A 22,857-nucleotide genomic window follows, 5' to 3' on the forward strand; every position below is an offset into this window, starting at 1 on the left:
TTTTGATAACAAATCTCAGGGTTTGAGGTGGAGGACTAGATTAGAAGGGGATATTTGTCGTAACTTATGGGTGGTATGAGGTTCAGGTTCCAACAGGGAAGCTTCCAAGCTATTCATGGAGATTTTGAGGTAACAGGCGCAAAATGGTGGTGTGAGCACCAACTGAGTTTTGAATATTGGCGAGAGGGACCTCTTCTGAAAGAAATGTGTCCAGCAAAACTTGCATTGCCCTAAGAGGTGATTTCATCACAATTTAAGCTTTTTAAGATCTGTGTCATCATTGTTCTGCCATCCATCAGATGATGTATCCATAAATTCCATTCATATAATATAAGGACACTCAAGGGATTCACCAAAGAGCAACTTCATGAAAATCCATGAATGATAATAGTTGTCAACCATAACTGCTTAAGAGGTTATTTTTTCCAACCCTTAAGCAGTATGGAAGGTGGAATAACATACTAGTAGGTTCCTCTTCCTTATTAGTAATGCTCAAAGTTTCCTAAGGCCCTGGATAACTGAGTCTTAACATAGGTCATTTATGCCTTGCAACGCCACCTCCCTCATCCAACCCATGGGCCAAGGGATCATTATGACCCGTCAGTGATGTACAACGAAGATTTCTGTCCAGTTTTTTAACTATAGCCCTGACAAGATAATCAAGGACTAATGGGGGAATTCAGCATAAAGGATGCAATTAACTTCATTGTATGAGCTTGGGATGAAGTTCTTTCTTGAGCACTTAAATTGAATGCTACCACAATTTCATGGACAAACTTTCTATGGACAGCATTTTTAAGGACAATGATTTTGTTGCATAAATGTAGATTTCAGTGACACAAGTGATGAGAATTTTGCCAAGCTGCTGACCAACAAGGAGTTGGTGGAGTTCAAGTTTGCATGTAGTTAATTATGGAGAATCCAAGGAGGAATAGGCAGAAACTCCTAAGGGAACAAACATGAAGATCTAATACATACTCTCGCAGTTTGAGAATACCTATAATTTTATGTATATGAGTGGTACGATAGTGTCAGTGATCCATGCAGCCCCTTGGCTGTACAACAAGGAAGTGGAGGGAAATAAGCTACCACCCTTGCAGACAAAGTTTCAGTTTTCTTCAAACTTCTTATTGACCACTCTTCTTCACTACTTCATCCTCTGTTGTGCAACTACAGTTTCATTCTATGACATTAGGCCAAGGAGCCTCGTCTCTTTCATCATCTCCCCATGTCTGTCTTCCTCCAGAGAAAGTGCTCCCTCTCACTCTCCACCCCATTCGGTTACCCACTAACCCTGACTTCTCCTTTATTGTCATCAGAGCTGATAGTTCTGGGTGACAAATTCACTTGAAATGGAAATGGATTGTGGTGGTTACTGAGGTTTTTTAATTTCTAAAATATCTGTTAAAAATTTTCTTTGCAGTTTTATGCTTTGCTTGATAGCATGAGTGAATGTGGATCTAAAGGTGATGGGTTACTTATAGGGCCATATGGTTGGTTTCAGTCACCTGGAATGCTGTTACTTCCTCCTAAATATTTTACTTTTATTTTTAAAGTATTTCTAATCTGATTTTTGATAGGTTTATGCTTTGTTTGATATGATAGTGATTTAGAAGGTATTCAGTATTTCAGGTGAGAGAGGTGTCAGTATAAGGTCATAAGATGGGTAGGGTGTGATCACTTAAATTCTTCCTTATTATTCCTCTTTGAAGTAAAGTTTGTCGTACGATTTTCCTCAATTTGATTTGTTATGTTGGAATGCATCCCAGTCATATACACAGGGATTGCCAAAACCCCTTGTTGATCAGCTTGTAGGAAATGAATTTTGATAAATAGTAAAGAAATAAATGTAATTTTATAAAAAGTTGGCTTAATTGTGGCTCAATTCATGTAACATTCTAAAAGTTTAAGTATTTTATGAATGCCCCAAATTTCTCTGCAATAGGAAATAGTTATGAAACCACAATAGTAAATTCTTGTTAAATGCAGTATGTTGTAGTTGCTAATATTGGTTATTAGATTTAATAAATGCAAGTACAGTTATTCATTATATTTTATAAGGTTGTTGAGACATTATTAGCCTTTAGGATTTTCGGTTTTCAAAACATATTAGGGCTGCTATGTAATTTTTGTGTAATTATTCAAGGTTACACGACTGTGTAATCCTCTGACAGAAGTTTTGTTTATTAACACTTGCATCCAACACTTGTATTCAGAAATTAAATTATGATGTTGTTAACCGTATTTTTTCTTCTGTAAAAGCTTTTTAAATTTTTATTTTATTGCATAGTTTTTGCTTTCCTTTTAAAGGGGAATGACACCAGCTACAGCTGATCTCAATTTGTTGGAGACTGCAAGAAGATGTGAGCTGTATGGAATCAAGATGCACCCTGCTAAGGTAATAAAATACTATATTGAAATTTCAAGTACCATTAACAGTTGTAGAAATTTGTTTTGCAGAAAAGTAGTTAATGTATCACAGGTTCAGAAATGTGAACTTAATGATAGTTTCATGAGTTGTTGTTCCTCTTTCTCAAAAGATTTTATTTATCAAGAGATTTAGCTGTAGTAGTGAGGATAATACACTACAGTACTAATGAAGATGATATTCATGGCACACTGGAGTTTATGTATTCTTTGTAAACTGCCGTATTTTTATGTTAAGTGAAAGTTGAAGTGTGATATTTGCTCACATAAAGAGAGGGCAGTGTACTGTGATGAACATCCTAATCATGAAGAGTATTGGGAAAACTTTTGATGTATATTTAAGTTCTCTTATGACTATGCATTTATTTGAAAAGCTTGGTTATGCTATGCTTCCACAGTAGTATATATTGATGTAAAATATCATTGTTACGAATATGTTGATTAAGTTAGATTTTACATGGCTACTGTAAATCAGTTGCATATATATATATATTCCTGTAATTTTTGCAGAATGCAACATATGATAGTGCTTCCACCTGTCTCTTTTGCCATGTATGTACATATTTGCAGGTTTTGCGTGTGTGACATTTGTAATACATGTCCACTTTGATAAAGCTTGAAATTCTTGTTATTTTATGCACAATTTATCATATTGTTTTCATCATGTTATTTGATTCTGGTGTGGCTCTGTGTGTTTGTCTCCGGATGGTATTTTATTGGCTTTGGAAATTGGTGCACATGCTATCTTATTCAGTTTTTGTATGCTGCTTTACCTGGCCATGAATAGGGTTTTGCAATCAAGATAGGTTTTATTTCTACCATTATTTGATATGATATTGTTTTCGAGTCTTTAGCTGTTAGTTAGAGGCTAAAGATAAAATATCTTTCTCGTCTTGAAATGAGTCAGTTTTGATCTAATAGTTGTAAAATTATACTTGTGATACTAATGGAAGGATTTGCTTCTCCAGGATAATGAAGGCGTCCCTCTCAACTTGGCTGTTGCACACATGGGTGTGTTGGTCTTTCAGAACCATACAAAGATCAACACATTTTCTTGGGCAAAAATAAGAAAACTTTCATTTAAACGGAAACGCTTCCTAACGAAATTACATCCAGAAGGATATGTGAGTACTTAAGTTTTTTGCTTTTATTTTCAGGGCAGACAGTTTTAAAATTTGGTTTGAGTCTGTTGAATACTGTACTCTCAGGAAGGCTTTGTTGGGAAAGTTCAGTAGTACAGTACTGCATTTTTAAATTGTTCATCTATTATGGCTTTTGCCAGTATTTTCTTCATTTCTAATGAAATTGTTTGAGAAGGAGTGACAGTATAGTGAAAACTTCCTTTTGAATGCACTTGAGCTTTGTACAGGTTATCCAAATAGTATACATTATTGATATTTCCAGTAGAGCATTGTCACTGGATCCTGAATAAATTCCAGTATTGAGTGGAACAGTGCAGTTGGATGTAGTCTGAAGATCTTTTTTAAACTGCAGAGCATAACTGAAGGTAAATCTAAACCCGTTAAAGGGTTTTCATGTGAAGGAGGTCCCAGTCTTTTGAATTTTGCTCTTGTGTCTTATTAAAATTTTGTGCTGTTCTTTGTAGTTAGCTGGGTGCATTAGGGATAAAGCTACTGTCTGTTTATCTGGATCTTGTAAAGTATGGGTAGGTTTTTTGTTGCTTACATACAAAATATTTCTGGAATCTGAATATCTGAGGAATGAAGCTGTTCTACTCTTTCAGTCTAAAAATAAGGAAAGTAGAGAGCATATTTCATCTGTCTTGTTTTATAAGTATTGTGCAATTGCTGTGTATTGAATGGGTTAGGAATATTATAATAGTGATAGAAAAGAAAGATGTTAAATTGAAGCATTGCATATATATTAAGAAATTGAATGGAAGAGAGAACGAAGAACCACAGAAGATGTGTTTAATCTTTATTGATTTATATACATAATAAAGAATAATCTGGAGACTGCCTTTTCAAAGGGAAAATTGTGTGGAAGGAAGGAGGGGTGATGATGATGATTCCTTGCTGTCAGTTTTCTTGGTATAAATGAGAAATAGGTTAATTAGATTAGTATCAGTATTAATTTTCAGTGCATAAAGAGTTATAACTTATTTTTATGGGGTTAAGTAATATGTTAAGACAAAATTTATTTTAAAAACCAATTATTATGTTGGCTAAATAAATATTTATAAATATTACACTACCATATTGGAGGTAGAAACCTTAGGAAATGCTTATAGTTGTTCAGGGAAAATTGGTTTTATGAGGAATAATTATTTTTATCTTTTATTTTTGTATCTACAGTAACTTGTAAATAATTCAACCAGGGAGCTGGTTCCCTAAACATGTACAGTAGTTTGTATATAAAAGCAAACATTTTTTTTTGTCAAAGGAAGAGGTTTTTAAGTAGCAATGATCTAATGTGCCAAAAATTTAATGTTGTATTTCATGAAATTGAAATACTTTAACTTTGGCATTTTTGATGAAGTACTTATATAACATAATTTGTACAGTATTTGAATTGAAAATTTTGATTAAAAATTAATATTTCAATAAATCTATTATTTTAAGTGCTTATTTGCTGTATTGCAAGATGTTTCAAGACAAAAAGTATCTGAAGGAAGAAATATCACTGTGGTATGTGATTACTTCATGTGCATTCAGATCCTTGGATTCTTATCTGCAAATCTGGTCATTCTTTGTGTCAACAGTTAGAATTCCTGGCAGGAAGGAGGGAAATTTATACAGTATTGATATAAGTGTGTATTAAAAACATTGTTTTTAAAAAATTACACTTGTTTCATAATCCATTTCATATAGTACGTAACCTCAGTGTACGTAGGGAGGAATCAAAGATCTAAGATTCCAGACTACCAAATGAGAGGTATAGAATCTGCTTGTGATGTGAAATACAAGATGGGTAATAACCTACTCCAGTGCCAAGAAACTGTGACTGTGGGTCATGTCTCAGAAAGGAGGTCAGTAAATCATGTGTAATGAGACTAAAGTGCCTCCATCACAGATACTCAGGAGGAAGAACTATTCAAAACACTTATCAGGGATATACTCACTGGAAGATGGAACCCACCCGTTTTAGGTGATGCAGATGAAGATAACTGTGAAAACCGTGAATGTCTGTATCAATTAGGGTACTGTACTGTAGTAGGTTAATGATGGAATGAGTAATTTTAAGGTTAAATGCCTAGAGACTTCCCCCTTTCCCTGTAACAGGAGGACTCATCCCTTGGCTACCACAGATCTTGATGGATAGGAATTTAACTGCCTATGGCTTGTCTTCCTTAAGTAAATATTTGCAAAAGTCAATATCTCCATGAGCCTGCTTTTAAAACCTCATTAATGTTCTACATTTCATATAAAACTATGGATGTGGATAAGGCTCTTATCTCATGTACAATAACTCTAGCTTGAATAGCTTTGCACCCATCTCTGGCTGTATGCCTTTAAAATGACCTTCTGAAGCCAGTACCACAATGTGTTCCTTGTTATATGCATTATGTCATATCCAGTGGACAGAAACCTTTATGCACCATCCTGAGAGTTGCTAATTTTATAAAGGTATATACTTATGTCCTGACTGGGCAAAGAAGAGCTTCATCATTTTAGTTATATCCCACAAGTATTGGATGGACAAAAAGCACAATGTTGTAGTCTTCCCTTCTTATGGTTTTGGTCACTGTGAAGAAGTCGGCAGCAAGAGAAGGATCGTAGACTTCTAACCCTCAATGTGCGTAACCTCACCTGATAGTTAAGGTCTCTCATTTGATTTGGAGATGCAAATGTCAGCAGAAATACATCTTCAGGCATATGTGATTAAAGATGTCAGCTGTTATAAATGCTTATGGGGAGCTACAGCAAGACTTCTTAAGACTAAGGAAAGATTCCATTTGGGAAGTAAAATATTATTGCATGAGATACTCTTCTCAGAATGCAGACAAAGACATTTCAGTTCCATTTATCAGAGAGGTCTAACCCTTTAGTCTCATAAGGTTTTGGGAAGAACAAATGTTTAGCCTTTAATTGCTGAAACCAACAAACTTTATCCTGTAAAAAAGAAATAAGAGGAATTCCTGTACTGCATTTTGAGGACCAGTGTTCTGGGTGGGTCAGTAGCCATCCCACTATACCAGTTATTGAAAATGCTCAATTTTGCCTGATAAAGTTATAGAATGGATTCTCTGCAAGGCTTGAGAGATGGCTTCACCTGCCTCATTCTCAAAGCTTCTGCTGCTAAGGTGTTCCTGTATGATTGCCATATGGGATGACCAGTATCCCCAGAGACTTATGAAACCTGTGAAAGTGTGGCAGTAGAAAGATATTCTCCTTATTTGGGAATTTTCTTGGTACTCCTGCCAGTAGGGAGACCATTCCTGTTTTGGCCACTCGACTATTAGTGACATTTTGAGTCTTTGATAATGTTTCCTGGTTGTGCTGTCTCCCTGAAGAGGAACAGTTCTAATTCCCACTCTTACCATTTAGCAATGTTAAGGAGTTTGAAGTACTCCTAGAAGGGAAAGCTTGTTGTGTGAAATTCTTAAAAGAAGCCTTCAGTGCTAAAGGAAGGATGATGAGCTTGCAAAGAACAATCAGCAACTGTGCAGGACCTCTTCAGCATACAGCCCTGTGACAAAAAGCACTGGGGTTATTGTAAACATGGATATCCTATGACCATTATACCATTCTTGATATCTTACGAAATTTTAAGGGTTGTCTCAGGAAGAAAAGTTGAAAGTAAGGGGTTTGTCCATCATTAAAGTTGTCTTTCTGTCCTGGTCTATTGTTGAGACTAGTTTCTGCTGCTTTTGATGCCTTTTCAAGTTGAGCTAGCAGTCCACATAGTAATTCAAATGTCTCAAGACACGTGAATGTTGTCAAGGTCAGAGTGTTATTAGTATATGTTAAAAAGTCATGATATTTCTCAAAGTTTTAGGGCCTCCCTGATTTCATTGGAAAATTGGGACTTTTTGCAAGGCATTTGCAATCTTCAACTGATGTATTAAATGCTTTTCATGGCATTTGGTTCCTGAAAAGAGACGTGTGTCATGATTAGTTGTATTTCCTGACAAAGAGTGAACCTGCTCCATGTAAGCAGAACAGACCAGGCTCTTAGAAGGAGGATGGCTCATTTTATTAGGAGTAGAACTGTCTGAATTTTTAGAAGAAGAGTCACTTAAGCCTTTTGACATGAAGTATTTCCAAAACTTGAGTGACTTGTTAGAGGTGGAGTGGCTTGAGTCCTTAGTAATGAGAGCACTTCTGGTCCTTGGAAGTGGAGTACCCTTGGAGTGGCTCCAATCCTAAGAAAAGGAGCAGCTGGAGTCCTTTGAAGGAGAACAGTTCTTATTCTTTGAAATGAAGTAGTGCTGGTCTTTAAAATTGGAATGGCTCAGATCCTGAGAAAAAGAGATTCTGGATTTTGGGTGGGGAAGAACTCAGACCTTAACCATGGAATGGTTTGGTTCCCTGGAATCAGAGTGGCTTATCTTTTGGAGTAAAGTGACCATTGTCTAGAAATGGTCTGGCTTGAATCTTTATGTTCATTTAATATAAATTGGAGCATTTAAGGTCTTAAGAACAATCTGATATACCATCTGAAGTCTTTGTGTGGTACCAACTCTTGTGAGAATTAGAACCTAGAAAGTGGATGCTCTCTCTGAGAATATTGCAGTGCTTTTTTAACATTTTGCCTGTTGTGGCAAGTCATTTATTTCCATCTGTATAACCTTATTTACAAATTCACTGAGAGAAGATAACCTCCTCAGCATTGGTGAGGAAATGTGAGTGAAGTGAGTGTCAGTCTCATGATGTGTGTTGGAAAGCTGTAAAAGGAGATTTTCTTTATTGCAGTATAAACTCTTCCATCAAAGTGAACTGAGACTACTTTGACTGCTCCACTTAGGGTAAAATAGGAAAACCAGAAATTCAGTAAGGAGTGGTAGGGGTAACAGTAAGAGCAAAGTCTGGAGCAACACCAACTGGCATGGCATGGATGAAGGGGTCATCAAAAGAAAGGTTGTTCTTCATGGATACCAAGGAATTACTGGAGCAGTTCAAGGATCTAAGCAGTGTGAATTGAAACCAAGGAGTCTGGGCTGAAGAGGTAGCACCTAAAGCAGTAATTTTCCTTATATAGTTCTTCCTCCTTTAGTGCTTGGCCCATTTCTCCTCAAACCAAACCTTAAAGTTAGGTTAGGTGAGGTTAAGCATACACACCTGTTGGTGACACATTGAACACAACCCATGAGGTTCCTTATTAATACTAGCCATTTAGGTGTTATAAAGCTAATCAGGCAACCCAGTATATTAATATTTGACACATTGTGAAACATGATAAGATGTAAATAAAATCGCTATGAAACATGGTAAAAAAAAACAGATTTTGATGGGAAAAACCTATTTTTGGGAGCTGGTGTTTGTCCTCAAAGGAATTACACTCTCATGGTCCCCTCAGGGCTCCATAAGAGAGAGCAACAAATCTCAAAGAATTCTCATCGTTGGTCTTGGCCAGAATGGTGCTTGTTGGCACAGTGATAGAATATCAAGGATTCAAGACAGGAAGGCTCAATCTCCTGTCCACACAACAATTAACTCTGTTTTCCCTTCATCCTACTCGCACAGATGTGACAACAACACATATGTTGGCTATCCTCCTCATTACATACCAGGTATGTGTAAGATAAATGTTCACCCCAGTCCCATGCCTTTTCATCAGGGAAAGTGGGTGGGTTTGAGGACTCACAGCGGCTACCAAAAATTGGTTTTTCCTATATCAAAACCTGTTTTTTGATAGAGTAGCCACTGTTCATTCTCAAAGGAGATTACAAAAGAAATTGACAGGTGATGAAATAAATAAATCTCAGCGACTCAGATAAATTTTTGGTCTTAGGTATATAGTTGACCCCCACCTATTCGCGATTCGGTATTTGCAGCTTCACCTATTCGCAGATTTTTCTGTGGAACTTATCCCCAAATTATTCGCAAAAAGTTTGGTAATTCACAGATTTTTTTGTCAAGAAATATTCACTAATTACTGTATTTCCATGTTATTTTTGTGATAAATACATTTTTTATGATAAAAAAAGTTATTTACTAATTTTCAAATATTATTATTAATATAAACACAGCAAATTATCAATAAAATATTTTTTTTTTTCAATGTATAATGAAATATTTAGGTACATACTTAGCCTGTGAATTACCAATGTCTCCCGTACGTACTAAATAAAGAAAACAGGACTGTTTGAATACACTATGAGAGAAAATGTATGTACTTGAAGGCATAGGGATAACTTGAATAGTTTTCACACTTAGCTGTAAGTCATAAATTTTTAAGAGTAATGTTGCAAGATGCCTTTGAAATTATATTAAAGTGTTTTAGTTGATAGTTTATGGTACATTTGGTGTAGGATGATAGTTTAAGGTATACATTTGGTTTGTGAACTATTAAAACAGGCAAACAGGCAGTTATAAGCATTTTTAGAGGGGGTGTCAGTATTCGTGGATTTTCGGTATTCGCAGTTAGGTGTGCAATGTATCCCTCACGAATATGGGGGGACAACTGTGGTCACAGGTTATTAGCTGTTTTCTTTACTCCAGATACCCATTAGGCTTTGGCAATAAAGAATAGGAAACAACACACAAACCTATACAGTATGTATATTATTTGTTCTTATAAGGTTACTTAGCTAATAATGTTGAGTTTGGCAGCAGGATTATTGCACCTTCCTCAACAGTATCTCGGCATGACCACCATTATCCTGGCAATAATGATTCAGGATTTTTTGATCCAGGTAAAGTCACAGGTTATCAACTGTTTTCTTTATTCAGGATACCCACTAAGGTTTGGCAATAAAGAACAGGAAACACACTTACCTATACAGTACAGTCAGCCCCCGGTATTCGTGGGGGATGTGTACCAATGTTCCTTGTGAATAGATCAAATCCGTGAATATTTAAAACCCCCTCTAAAAATGCTTATAACTGCCTATTTTGATAGTTCAAAACACTAAAAAACCCTCTGAAAATGCTTATAATGGAATATATTAGTTTTATCACAAAAAGTGCATTTAGTCATGAAAATGTTATGAAAATACAGTAATTTGTGGATATTTCTCTATGAAAAATACCTCAAATAGGCGAACTTTCCATGAATAATGTGTACATATGTTCCCGAGAGAAATCTGCGAATAGGTAAAGCCGTGAATCCAGAACCACAAATAGGTGAGGGTCCACTGTAGTCACAGGTTATTAGCCATTTACTTTACTCCAGATACCCATTAGGCTTTGGCAATAAAGAACAGGAAACAACACACAAACCTATACAGTATGTGTATTATTCTTTGTTCTTCGAAGGTGACTTACCTAATAATGTTGAGTCTGGCTGTGTGATTATTGCACCTTCCTCAGCAATATCTCAGCATGACCACCATTCTCCTGGCAATAATGATTCAGGAATTTTTGATCCAGATAAAGCCACAGGTTATCAACTGTTTTCTTTATTCAGGATACCCACTAAGGTTTGGCAATAAAGAACAGGAAACACACTTACTTATATAGTACAGTCGACCCCCGGTATTTGTGGGGGATACATACCACTACCCCCGAATAGCTTAAATCCATGAATACTTAAAACCACCTGTAAAAATGCTTATAACTGCTTGTTTTGATAATTCAAAGCACCAAAAAACCCTCTAAAAATGCTTGTACCTGAATATTTTAATAGTTTTATCACAAAAAGTGCATTTACTCATGAAAATGATGTGAAAATATAGTCATTTGTGAATATTTCTCTATGAAAAATACTGTGAATAGGCAGATTTTTTCCATGAATAATGTGTGCATATATTCCACAGAGAAATCCACGAATAGGTGAAGCCATGAATCTGGAACCACCAGTAGGCGGGGGTTCACTGTACTGTATATGTATTATCCCTTATGGTTCTATGATGACTTTGCTAATTATGTCGGGTCTGGCAGTGGGATTATTGTGCATCCCCTGGTTCAGGAATACTGTTTCTAATGAGGGGACACTGCAAACATTCTCAGCCCATGTAGAGAGAGGGGGTATTTTTGTGCTAGGTTGTAGGGAAAATAGGACCATCTGCTGAGTTCCCTTATCAGAAAAAGGGGTGTATCCCTTTAAAAGGCCCAATTCTTGGCCAGGAATGATTAGGCCAGGAGCCAGCATTAAACGACAGCTAGGTGTATGAGTGATGAATCAGTGTCCTTATCTAAGATTGCCCAGTACAATAACCTGAGCTCCTGATGCCAAAGCAGTCAAGGAGACTGCCTTTTGGAGCATAAGAGTTGTAGTTACATTGGGCCCACTGAATTGAGGGGATGACAGGAGTCTAGAACCTTATTCAGGGACCAAGTAATGGGAAGCCTTGCAGGAACTGGCCTGTGCAGTGCAAAAGACTGGAGAAGGGAATTAACAATTTTTATATTAGAATCAATTCCAAAACTGTAAAGCAAGGGTTCCAACAGTGCTGCCTTGCTTGCCATGATTGTTGTAATAACAAGGCACTTGACCTCAAAAGATTTATAATAAAGTGTAAAATTGTTTCAACAGATTTTGACTGGGCTCTCAGTGTGCTGGTAATCGAACCACATTTTCCATACAGACTAGTATGTCAGATAGATGACGCCCGTAGTTTTTGCACTAGGTACCTAGGCATGTTAGGTAAATAATCTTCTCGGTAGACTAAATTTTCAAAAATCCTCACATGAAGGTCATAGCTCAGAAAGGAGGATGTGTAGATGACTCCCTTTCCTTTTGTCTGAGATAGAACAGCAGACAGCACTGGAATCTATTCTCTCACGCATTGTTGAAGAAAAAGGAACCAATGACTGTTTGGTTAAATTCGGGGCCACTAGGCAAGCAGTTCTGTTGAGATTTAGTAGACTGTTCAAAGCTTTCAAATCTAGGACAGTAGAGGAAAATGGTATATCATCCTCCATTTGCTCCAGTCTTGTAGGAATGAATCTCTTGCTACTGACTGAATGTCCAGGTTCAGAGATATACACACTGGAAGTTGATGGTTCCCGGTCAACACAAAATTCTGAAATTCTGTCTTCATATGATCAATTGTTTCAAAAGTGAAGTGACATAAGGCTGATGCCTCCTGGAGAGGGTATTATTTCTCCAAAATTGCTGTTGAGCTATATTTTTCATTAGATTTGAGAAAGGTTGCCTCTATGGCTTTCATTGCTATATTAATAGGCAAGGTAACTGTCCCCTTCAATGGTTTCTGAATTCCTATTGAAGGAGGGACCAGGTGCCATTCAGTATTGGGGAAGGGTGCTCTGTTCTAAAATCATACCTGCTCAGCCACGATCATAGTTTCTCTTCATTAGTAAGGTATTTTCTATCTTTTGAAAGAATGCACATTGAGGCATTTCACTAAGGATTATCAGTATCATTCTCAGGGGTGGATATTGGTGCCCATACTAACAATAATAAGACCAGGCCTCATTATTTTTACTAGTCAGAGCTCTAGCAGTGAGTAGGATGTCTCTTATTACTCATTCTTGTTTCAATGGGGATCTTGACAGTTGATTCAACTTCTTTTTGGGCTTAGGTTTTTATTACCCTGTTCCTCTAGTTTAAAGTATGAAAAATTTTTACATGCGAAACCCAGTTCCATACCTAGGACAGACCTGAATTGCTCATGGGAATCATGGATAGCATCTCTGATATGCTGATGCTCAGTAGCAGGGTCATGATTTCCTCCCAGAATTCTTAAAGTACAGCAAGTGGAATTTTCCTATCAGGGGAAGCCTGCATGAACTGTGTGACAAGGCAGTTGTATTAACACTGCCTGGCAGTATATAAGTCCAGGATAAATCACTGCCCCGTAGAAGGTACAGACACTTCAAATGGGGTTGGGTGGACCTTATCAGGTCCTCTTCAATATCTGATTGCTGCATGGGAGAGGCAAGATTCTCATCTGAGGTATCTCTCTCATGTAAAGAAGAAGACTGTTCCATAGATCTTTTGGATTCGGAAGGGGAGTTCAGTGACTATGTCCACTTCATGCTAAGTAGAAGTGACCTTTCTCCCATGGAAAGACTCTTTGTCTCCATTGGAGGAGCTGAATTAGGATTAACTAGAATCCACTAATTTTGGAGTGTTGGCCCAAACGTGGATTTTGCTTTGAAAGAGATGGAAACATGCATTGTTGGAGTTCTGCTGAAATGATAGTCTTTTCCTGTACTCCAACTGAAACCTATAACTCATAGATACAGCTTAAAATGAGCTCTTTCAGCATTTGAACATCCTGCCAGGAGCATATTGCATATTTCACACATGCCTATCGACCAACCAAATTCTCCTTTATTCCTTCAAAGGCTGGCTCATGGCAGGTGGTTGTGAGCCATTTCCACAGGCAAAAAGCAGATTCAGCAATTCGCTGAATTTGTGTCCTGGTTAATAGCAGCCTAGTAGTGATAAAAGGAACAAGTGTTTATTAAAAACTACCCAGTGTTAGGTACCTGTATCATTGTATAGGCGGCAAACACTTCACATTAAAACAGGCCTACATGGCCACAAGCACATATCCATAGTATGATATAAGGTAATACTGTATGATCAGTGGGTCATATCCATGAAATATTAGAAATGTGTTAAAATATCAATTCACAATTACTACAATAACATTGCCTTAAAGGATTTATTCACTAATGCTTGTAACTTAATTAAGACAAAACTAAGTGGATACCCATACAGTGTAATATATTTCTATACATTTCATAACTTTTGACGACTCAGTCTATTCCCAAGCACCAGGTAAAGGTTATAGGCTACATTAGTTGGTACTGCACATAATTAAATCAATAATTATTGGAATTATTGTACCAAATTTATATAAGTATCACCAAGATTTTAAATTATATGGCAAAGTGCACCATTATGAAAAAGTATTTTCTCTATTCCTATAGGAAAATGTCGACCATCATGACAATTTTTCTCAACTGTGATGTCGCAACTGGTGGAGCAATACCCGTTGGAAGTAGATTCCCATGAATATTTCTTTTATCACTTGAAAGGCACCCCAATATTAAGGCTAACTGGGGAACTTTTTATATAAAAAATCTATTTAGTTTGATTATGACATGCTACAAAGGAATTACTGGGCTTTAGTAAACACCTGGCTCATAAGTCAATATGACATGCTACAAAGGAATTACTGGGCTTTAGTAAACACCTGGCTCATAAGTCAAGCACGGTTGGGAACTACTACCATTGCTAAGTTTCATGAACAAGTTAGGCTAACCCAATTTATCCTTTTGGCAACCTCAAATTGTCTATCAATGTTAAAAAGTCATTAACTGATGAGTTTCAGTAACAAAATTGTCTAATGTTTTTGCATTAATGCTAACTATCTCTTTGTCAGACAGAAAAAAAAGCACGGCAATTACAGCATAGCTTAGCGATCTGATTCTAACTTCTCACCTTGCAGGAGACCTACTGGTTCCCAATTTTAACAGATATAAGCCTCCTCACTAAAATTTTAAAGAATTAAAACTTTTCACTGGGTCTTAAAACTATGTACTTGGCTTTAAAGTTGTTGTTATGATCAAAGTTTTTAGAGCAAACACTGGTGATACATGAACTCTGTGAGAAACGAGAGTGTAATGAGGAAGATAGCCAACATACACACTGTCACATCTGTGCGAATAGGATGAAGGGAAAACCAAGGCAATCGTTGTGTGAACTGGAGATAGATCCCTCCTATCCTGAGTCATTTATATTCAGTCACTGTGCCAGCAAGGAATATTCTGGCCAAGACCAAATATAAGAGAATTCTTTGAATTTGATTAGTGTGTCTTATGGAGCCCTTGGGGGCCATGAGAGTGTAACTCCTTTGAGGACGAACAGCAGCTATGCTATCAAAAGTAGGCATATCACAGAATACCTGTCATTAATGGGAGCATAAAGAAACATGAAGTAAAACTTAAAATTAGCAAAACTAACACTTAGGTATGTAAAATACAGTACAAGAAAAAAGTAAACTAAATTTGATGAACAAAACTGATACAGCTTAGTTAATGCAAAATGAAGGAAAAAGTAACAGGATTAAAAATGAAAGAGAACAGCAAAATATGTATCACAAAAAGCAAAGGGAAACTGGAGGGGAAAGGAGTAAGTAAGGTAAGAACAGCTTGCCTAGCAACACATATACTAAATATCCTAGAAGCATATGGTTAGTAAAATATTGAACAGGTGCTAATTTTCATTAATGAGCCAATTCTTATGCAAACATCTTTGGAGCTTAAACCTTTTCAGCATTAAAAATAAGCTAAAAAGCTAATCTTAAATAAAAAAAGGCCACATCAGTTCTTGTGGCAAAATAAGAAAACTAGTAGAAGTACTGTACTTACCAATAATCTGATCATGCCTACACAGTACTTTCCTGCCACAGTAACACTTCAAAAGCCTGTGTCTTGAAACATTTTGTTACAAATGAAATGAGCATTATAAGCACCTGTTATTTAGTAAATTGCTTATGTTTTTGGTCAAGAAGTTGAAATGTAGTAAATTGCAAGTACAGTATTTATATTTTTGGTCAAGCTTTTGTTCAGAACATGTAACATTGTTTTATAGTCTTCATTAAAACTTAGGATGTATTTTCTTATGTTGTGGTTGTAAGATGTCACTGTCTGTCATCTGTGAATGACAAATTGGATTTATTCTGTGCAAACCACTAATTGGATTTTTTTTGACAAACATTCTTATCTCATGAGGTGAAAAAAGGCCTGTTGTAAGAAATGGTAGACCATATTGTGGGTTACTTATACCCATTCCATGAATAAACTGCTACAATTTTTGTACCTTGAATGAGGCCTTTAGGAACATAGCTTTTTTTTTTCGTAGTTTATGACTACATTTTTGTAACTTGTCATTAGTTTATTACTACATATTTTTACTGCATCATATACTATTTACTTTAATGAGATGAGATGTCAGTTAAATTTTTTTTTAGACTTTTTGATTTGCAGTTTTCCTTTCGTGATATGGTACACAATATTTATTTTATAAATTCTTTACTGTATATAATAAAATTGTATGATATGAAATCTAGATGTTTATTATATACAATGAAAATGTAGCACATGTAAATAGTGAAATATTGAAATCAGAATTTTGATTAACTTATGTACCAGTTTATGATCATGTATTTCAACAGTATTTCTTTTGTCTTCCCCTCCCCCTTGTGATTGGCTGGTCATCCCCCCCACTCAGGGCGAGGTAGAGTAACTTACAAGTCAGCTGTGTGTTTTGTCAACCCGCCTCAAAAGCATGTATCTAACTCACTAACTGTCGGCCAGCCGCTACTTCACTGGCATGAATTTGGTTTTCAGTAGTAATGGTCTGTAGATGTTTAGTTGATTTGCAAAAGGTCATTAGTTGGATATCATTTAAACCTATTTGGTTTTCAACTGTTACAATCTAAAATATTTTTTCTACTGTAATAGGATTTTAACCATTACTACTGTAAAATCATTCCAAATTTGCTCTAAATTGAAAGGTGGAAATTTAACCCCTTTTTAGTGAGTAAAAGAATTCGCTTGGTTTTTACTGATGTAATTTGTATTGATTTCAACATCACTGGGTATTATAAAGCTTGAGTGCTATGTTAGGATGTTGAGGTAAAAATAATTGGAGTTTGGTTGCTTATAGATTAACATGTTTTTATGATAGATTAGATTGGTGAGAAAGAAGTGGAGCCTTACTATTAGGTTTTCCCACATGTAGAGACAGCATCAGAGGAACTAAAGTTGCATTTATGAGTGATTTCTTAGCATCATAAGATGGTGATAACTGACAAGCTGCTTGATATCGTAGTTGAAATTGTAAAATGCTGTTTTACTGTTTGGGAGGTGGCTAGATTTTTATCCTTTTATTTTTTCTATTACAATATTACAGTACTATCTTTTGTGGCTTACTCATTGAAATCTTCTGTTAGAAACTTTGTATAGATTTTGATAATGTCAAGGTTTTTCAGTTATGCACTGGTCGTTATTTTGGTCCAGACACATTGTGGAAGTTTAATTATAAAAAGCTAAATGCTTGTAATAAATTTTTAAACATATTTCAACAAACATATTTCATTATAGTTGTTTGCCAGATTCTTCATTTTATTAATTTTTAGGTTCTCTTAGAATCTGATTTTTATTTTGAATTTATCTTATGGTCTATTTTGTAGGCTGGAGTAACTATTCATGGAACTTTTGATCTCCCTATTTTTATCAGAAACTTATCATTGGAAAGTTGTAAATCATGGCTTCAGGTTACAGATGCCAATCAAATTCACAGGGGTCATGGCTGTCAACCCCCTGCAAGTTAGAAAGTTTGTGAATACTGTAATTCTTTTTCCCCAAGGATGAGGCAATTAGCCACCCAAAGACCATAGGCTATGCTACGGTAGGCTGCTAGCACCTGTTTGTTTCAGTAATAAGGGGACAATAAACTGAACCAAGAACACAGAGATTACTTTAGAACTATTACCTTGTACAGTTATTAGTAACTAATGAACTATGGTAACAGTACACATCAGTAGTCTTTTCTTGTTAGTTATTTGTTAAAACCATGGGTCAAAGCCCTGGGTCCTACTCTCATATGTTGATACAAGTAAATACTTTCGAATTCTCATTTCAAAAGTATTGTCTTTGTAATGGTTTAGTTGACATTTTTTTATTTCTGCACAAACTTGAAAACATTTGTTGCTGCTATTTACAGGATTATGAAATGATGTATGGTTCACTTTGATAATAAAGTTGTGACACATAGAATTCATTGAAATGAAAAATACAGTATCAGAAATAAACACTCAGTATGGAGAAAGAAAGACAAGAGATTGTAGGCCAGCCAGATAGAGACATTCCTTATGACTTGATAAATTCATGTATTCAACATTGTTTAGGACAGTGGAATGAAGAGTCCATTTTTGTATATCATACCACTTCAGCAATTAATTAAAATTTTATTCCAAGCTTTGACAGAATCATGTTATTGGTCCACATAACATACATTATGATAAAAGAAAGTTGAATAATAGTTTATTAATCACTGACTGGTCCTTATACAGTGTTTGTTACATATATCCAGTATTGATGCCTATCATTTGGTGGCTTCTTTTGGTGGTGTTTATGTAAAAAATCATAAGTATACATGAGGACAGTCTCAGTATTAAACTAAAGTAACTTCAGCTTGCTAATTACTATTCTTAAATACAGTATTGCAATTTGGATAAATCAATACAGTTGAAGAAAGATCTTTAACAGCTCCTTAATTTCCCACTTTTAGAGCCCCAAGGAATAATATCACAGTGTACTGATCAAAATTTGCTTTGAAATTTCATATATACAGTATGTGGGTTTATATTTTACTTATATATATATATATATATATATATATATATATATATATATATATATATATATATATATTTTTTTTTTTTTTTTTTTTTTTTTTTTGCTTAATTTATGTATTAGCCTCACAAAAATCAAGAAGGTAGGAAGCAGTGAGTCAGTGATTTTGACTGGCAGATAAATTTAAGTATGTGGCATTTGTACTGTCTCCTTCTCCTGCCTCTTCAATAATTCATATTACAGTATTATGATTATTACATAGTATATATCTAGTGTTTTGATTGTCTGGGACTTATTGGTAGTGCAGATATTCCTCTGTAAATCTTGGGAACCAAAACCTCATCCCTGCTTTTAAAAAGAAGGAATTTTTTCTTGGAATTGTGCCAGACTTTGATCACACAGATTACAAATGGAAAGAAATCATGAGCTATATTTAGTACTGCATTAGTGCCTCAGTTTGATCACATGCAGTACTGGGCGCTTTTCGCCTGTTTGGACTATGAGTCTTCAATAGTCATTCTGAACAGATTTTCTATGATCAAAAATCATGAAATGATTTTCATATTGAAAAAGTTTCATCATTAAATAATTAATTTCATCATTGCACACTTAATTTCTTCTTGAAATGATTGATATCATGAAATAATTGATGTCATAAAACATTGTAAAAATAGATTGCTAGGCGTTGGCAGTTTCAAGATCTAAAAGATATGTAGAACTGATGATAGTAAATATTCAGAAGAAACCCAAGTTTATCTCTAGAACAAATGATTTTAGTGAAACATAGCACAAAGAGGTATGAAAATTATTGAAAAGGAATGTGGAGGGTACAAACTTTTATTTTTACAATCATAGGCAACCAAGTTTTCACAGAAGTAAAACTCGTTCACTCAGTGTGAGACCACTTGTTCTAAAGGCTGTAAGTGGAAGTATAAACAGAGGATTTACAGCAAGATGTTTAATACTTAGTCCAGTATCAAAGAAATTAATGAAATATGTATACTGTGTAATTCTGTCCAGTTTTTTATGTTTAGCAAGTTCTTCAGATTTTATGGTAGCTGAATATTTGAGATATAAAAATCAATACAAAAGATAACAAATGAATGGTTGAAACAACAGACAAACTTCATTCAATTCAAAAAGCTATATGACAGTTATTCTGAAAATATAAACATCTCTAGGCCTGATACTTTCAACAGAATACAAGGAATGATAGTGTTACCTAGAGACAAGAACAATTAACAGAACAATAGCACCTTCTACTAGAATATTCCAAATGAAGATACAGCATTAAAAACATCAAAATATATGATGTACCTAGTAAGAAACAGAAGATACTCTGTTAAAGTTGGTGAAAACTGTATTCAGTGGACAAAACCTATCCCAAAAATCAAAATACTAGAACAAGTCAAGATATTATACTTTATGTAGCTGGATTCCAAGAACCCTTTATATCACATCTGCTGCAAATATGGGCATATAAGAAAAAATTTGACAGTTCTTGAAAATGTGCATCCTTCAGATCAAACAAGCATTCAAGCATATGGAATCATGACACACCAAAATTTTGCAACTTGGGTCACAATCACCAAGGTCTTTCCAAAGAATGTCCATGTTATGTATACAGTTCTGAACCTAAAATATTGCAAAATAAAACAAGCATAGCAATGAAAGCAGTAAAATTAGAATTAAAAGTAGGATGCCAGCAACCCATCCAAAAAAGAAAAACCTTCATGTAAAAGGGTAATTAACCAAACCTGAAAAGAAATAACCCAGAAAATTATGGAAAAACAAAGCCATCAACTAACAGTGCTAAGGAGAATAATGGAAAAACCCAGAAATCAAAAACCTTGAATCAGAAGTGTGCCAACTCTGAAAAATAGTTCAGAATTAAAAATGTTTAAGCATGCAGCAAAAAATCAGTCAATAGTTCACTTGACAAAAAAAAAAAATTATACTTTAAATCTATCTAGACCAAAAGTACAAAGAAACATTTATAAAATAGTTAATGAAATTACACCATCACCAGTCATAAGAACAGCTACAAAGTAAAAGAATTTGATAAAGCATCAAGTACAGACAAAGAAACATAAGTCCAACACTCAAATGTTACTCATATTTTGAATCCTAAGCACAAAACCAATGCCACATCAGGTCATAAAGGGATTCAGTTGGACATGTTAGAGATTAGTGTACTGTAAATAGAATCATATAAATTACACAATCCTTTTAGCTGATGAAGGAAACAAATGACTGACTTACACAGTCCTTAATATGGATGCCATGCTTTTGTGTAGGAACTTAATACCTACCAAATGTTGATGAACAATCTACTAAGTACAATATATTATTACCATTTTATTAACAAAAGAACCTAGCAGCAAGGGATAACCAAGTAACTTGCAAATCAGATACAATATCTTAAGTGCAGTATGCTTAAACCAGAAATCTGAAGTCTCAAATTGAAATCCTAAAGTGGATAAATGTTTTACTAATGAATGAAATAATACAGCAAATAGTATAATATCATTGTATAAAAGTAAAGCAGCCAACACTGCAGTCAGTGCAATTCAAAACAGGTTAATTCAAAAATCAAAATAGGATAAAAAACAGTAATCACCAAAGCTCAAAAACCTTTCCTAAATTTTCATTCCCACCTAACATGGAATGTGAACAGTCCTCGAACTAGAATCCATTAAGGCAAACTACACCATTTATTATCAGAATTTAATCCCATTTACAGTATTTATGTCTCCAACACATTGGACACTACTGTAAACAAAAATTACCAATGACTTGGTCAGTCCGTGAAAAATGATAATGAACTTCCATATTTAAATCACATATGGTAGAATGATAATTCATAATTCTCACATTTTAGTATTCTGGCCTAAAATTAAATGTTCTTGCTACCACCATAATTATGAGATTCCTATTATTGAATCCATGTTCGTTTGATGTATAACCCACATGACCCAGTCCCAGGATAAAGAATAACACTTATGAAATAAAAAATGTTTGTTTGTCCAGTTTTTAACCGACAATGAATGTTGAGTCTTGAAAATCAATTCATTAAGGAATTTTGTCAATTTTCAGTACAATATTTTCAGATGACTTAATCATTAGATTATTAAGAATATGTAAAGAATATGTAGTTCAGTAAAGAATTTTTAAAATATTCTTATAAGGACAAACTCTGTGGGCCAGCCCTGTAACAAATTCAGATGTCTGGTTAAACATTGTAACAGTAGTAATAATAGTATATTAGGTCTGTGTTGCTAAAGTACCATATTATTTAGAGACTTCCAGGAAATAACAATATGTGTGAGATAGGAAGAAGGTAATCAGTAAATATTGCTTTTCTAATACTGTTGTTTTATAGAAAAAACAAAGTGAAGCAAGAAACTTATATAAATAGTGAATTTGGTTAATTGCAAAACCATCACTTATGAGTAGTCAACATGCATGGCGTTTGCAAGTCTTACACTCTCCATGACCTGTTCAAAAGGATATACGGTAGTAGTCTGCTTTGGCAGCATTGTGCTTGTGCCCCACGATCTTGGTGTTTCAGGACGTCAAGTGTAACTTGATGATAACAAGGGATTCTGTTTCTTAAAACTTTTCGATAGATCATCTTGCCAAAATTGGTCATTTGAAGTCTTTTCCTTTAATCACCATACACTGTACAGTAGTTTGTTCCTTTTAATTCATTGCTTTCTTTCACTTGTAAGTAAAAGACTTTTGGTGAAACATCTTGTGGAAATTTTCATTACCATGTGGTAATATATTTATTTCTGGTTGTTCATAGAGAAGAACTCTGCCCTCATATAGTTAGCATAATATTATTGTCTTCTTCACTGTTATTGGCATTCTGGCCGGAGTTCAATTCCTGCGGCCGGCTGATGAAGAGTTAGAGGAATTTATTTCTGGTGATAGAAATTCATTTCTTGCTATAATGTGGTTCAGATTCCACAATAAGCTGTAGGTCCCGTTGCTAAGTAACCAATTGGTTCTTAGCCACGTAAAA

General features: G+C 35.1%; 1 protein-coding gene across 5 annotated transcripts in view; it reads left to right on the plus strand.

The window, feature by feature from the left end:
• Positions 1-22,857, plus strand: part of Cdep (Chondrocyte-derived ezrin-like domain containing protein) — an 804,710-nt gene that overhangs the window by 483,181 nt on the left and 298,672 nt on the right. For all 5 annotated transcript variants that reach the window (XM_067085457.1, XM_067085454.1, XM_067085456.1 and 2 more), the window contains 2 exons: positions 2,311-2,398; positions 3,396-3,551. In XM_067085457.1, coding sequence (XP_066941558.1) covers positions 2,311-2,398; positions 3,396-3,551 — 244 coding nt within the window. The remainder of the gene's footprint in view (positions 1-2,310; positions 2,399-3,395; positions 3,552-22,857) is intronic.

The sequence above is a fragment of the Macrobrachium rosenbergii genome, chromosome 42, assembly GCF_040412425.1.
Source record: "Macrobrachium rosenbergii isolate ZJJX-2024 chromosome 42, ASM4041242v1, whole genome shotgun sequence".
In the NCBI taxonomy this organism is placed as follows: Eukaryota; Metazoa; Arthropoda; class Malacostraca; order Decapoda; family Palaemonidae; genus Macrobrachium; species Macrobrachium rosenbergii.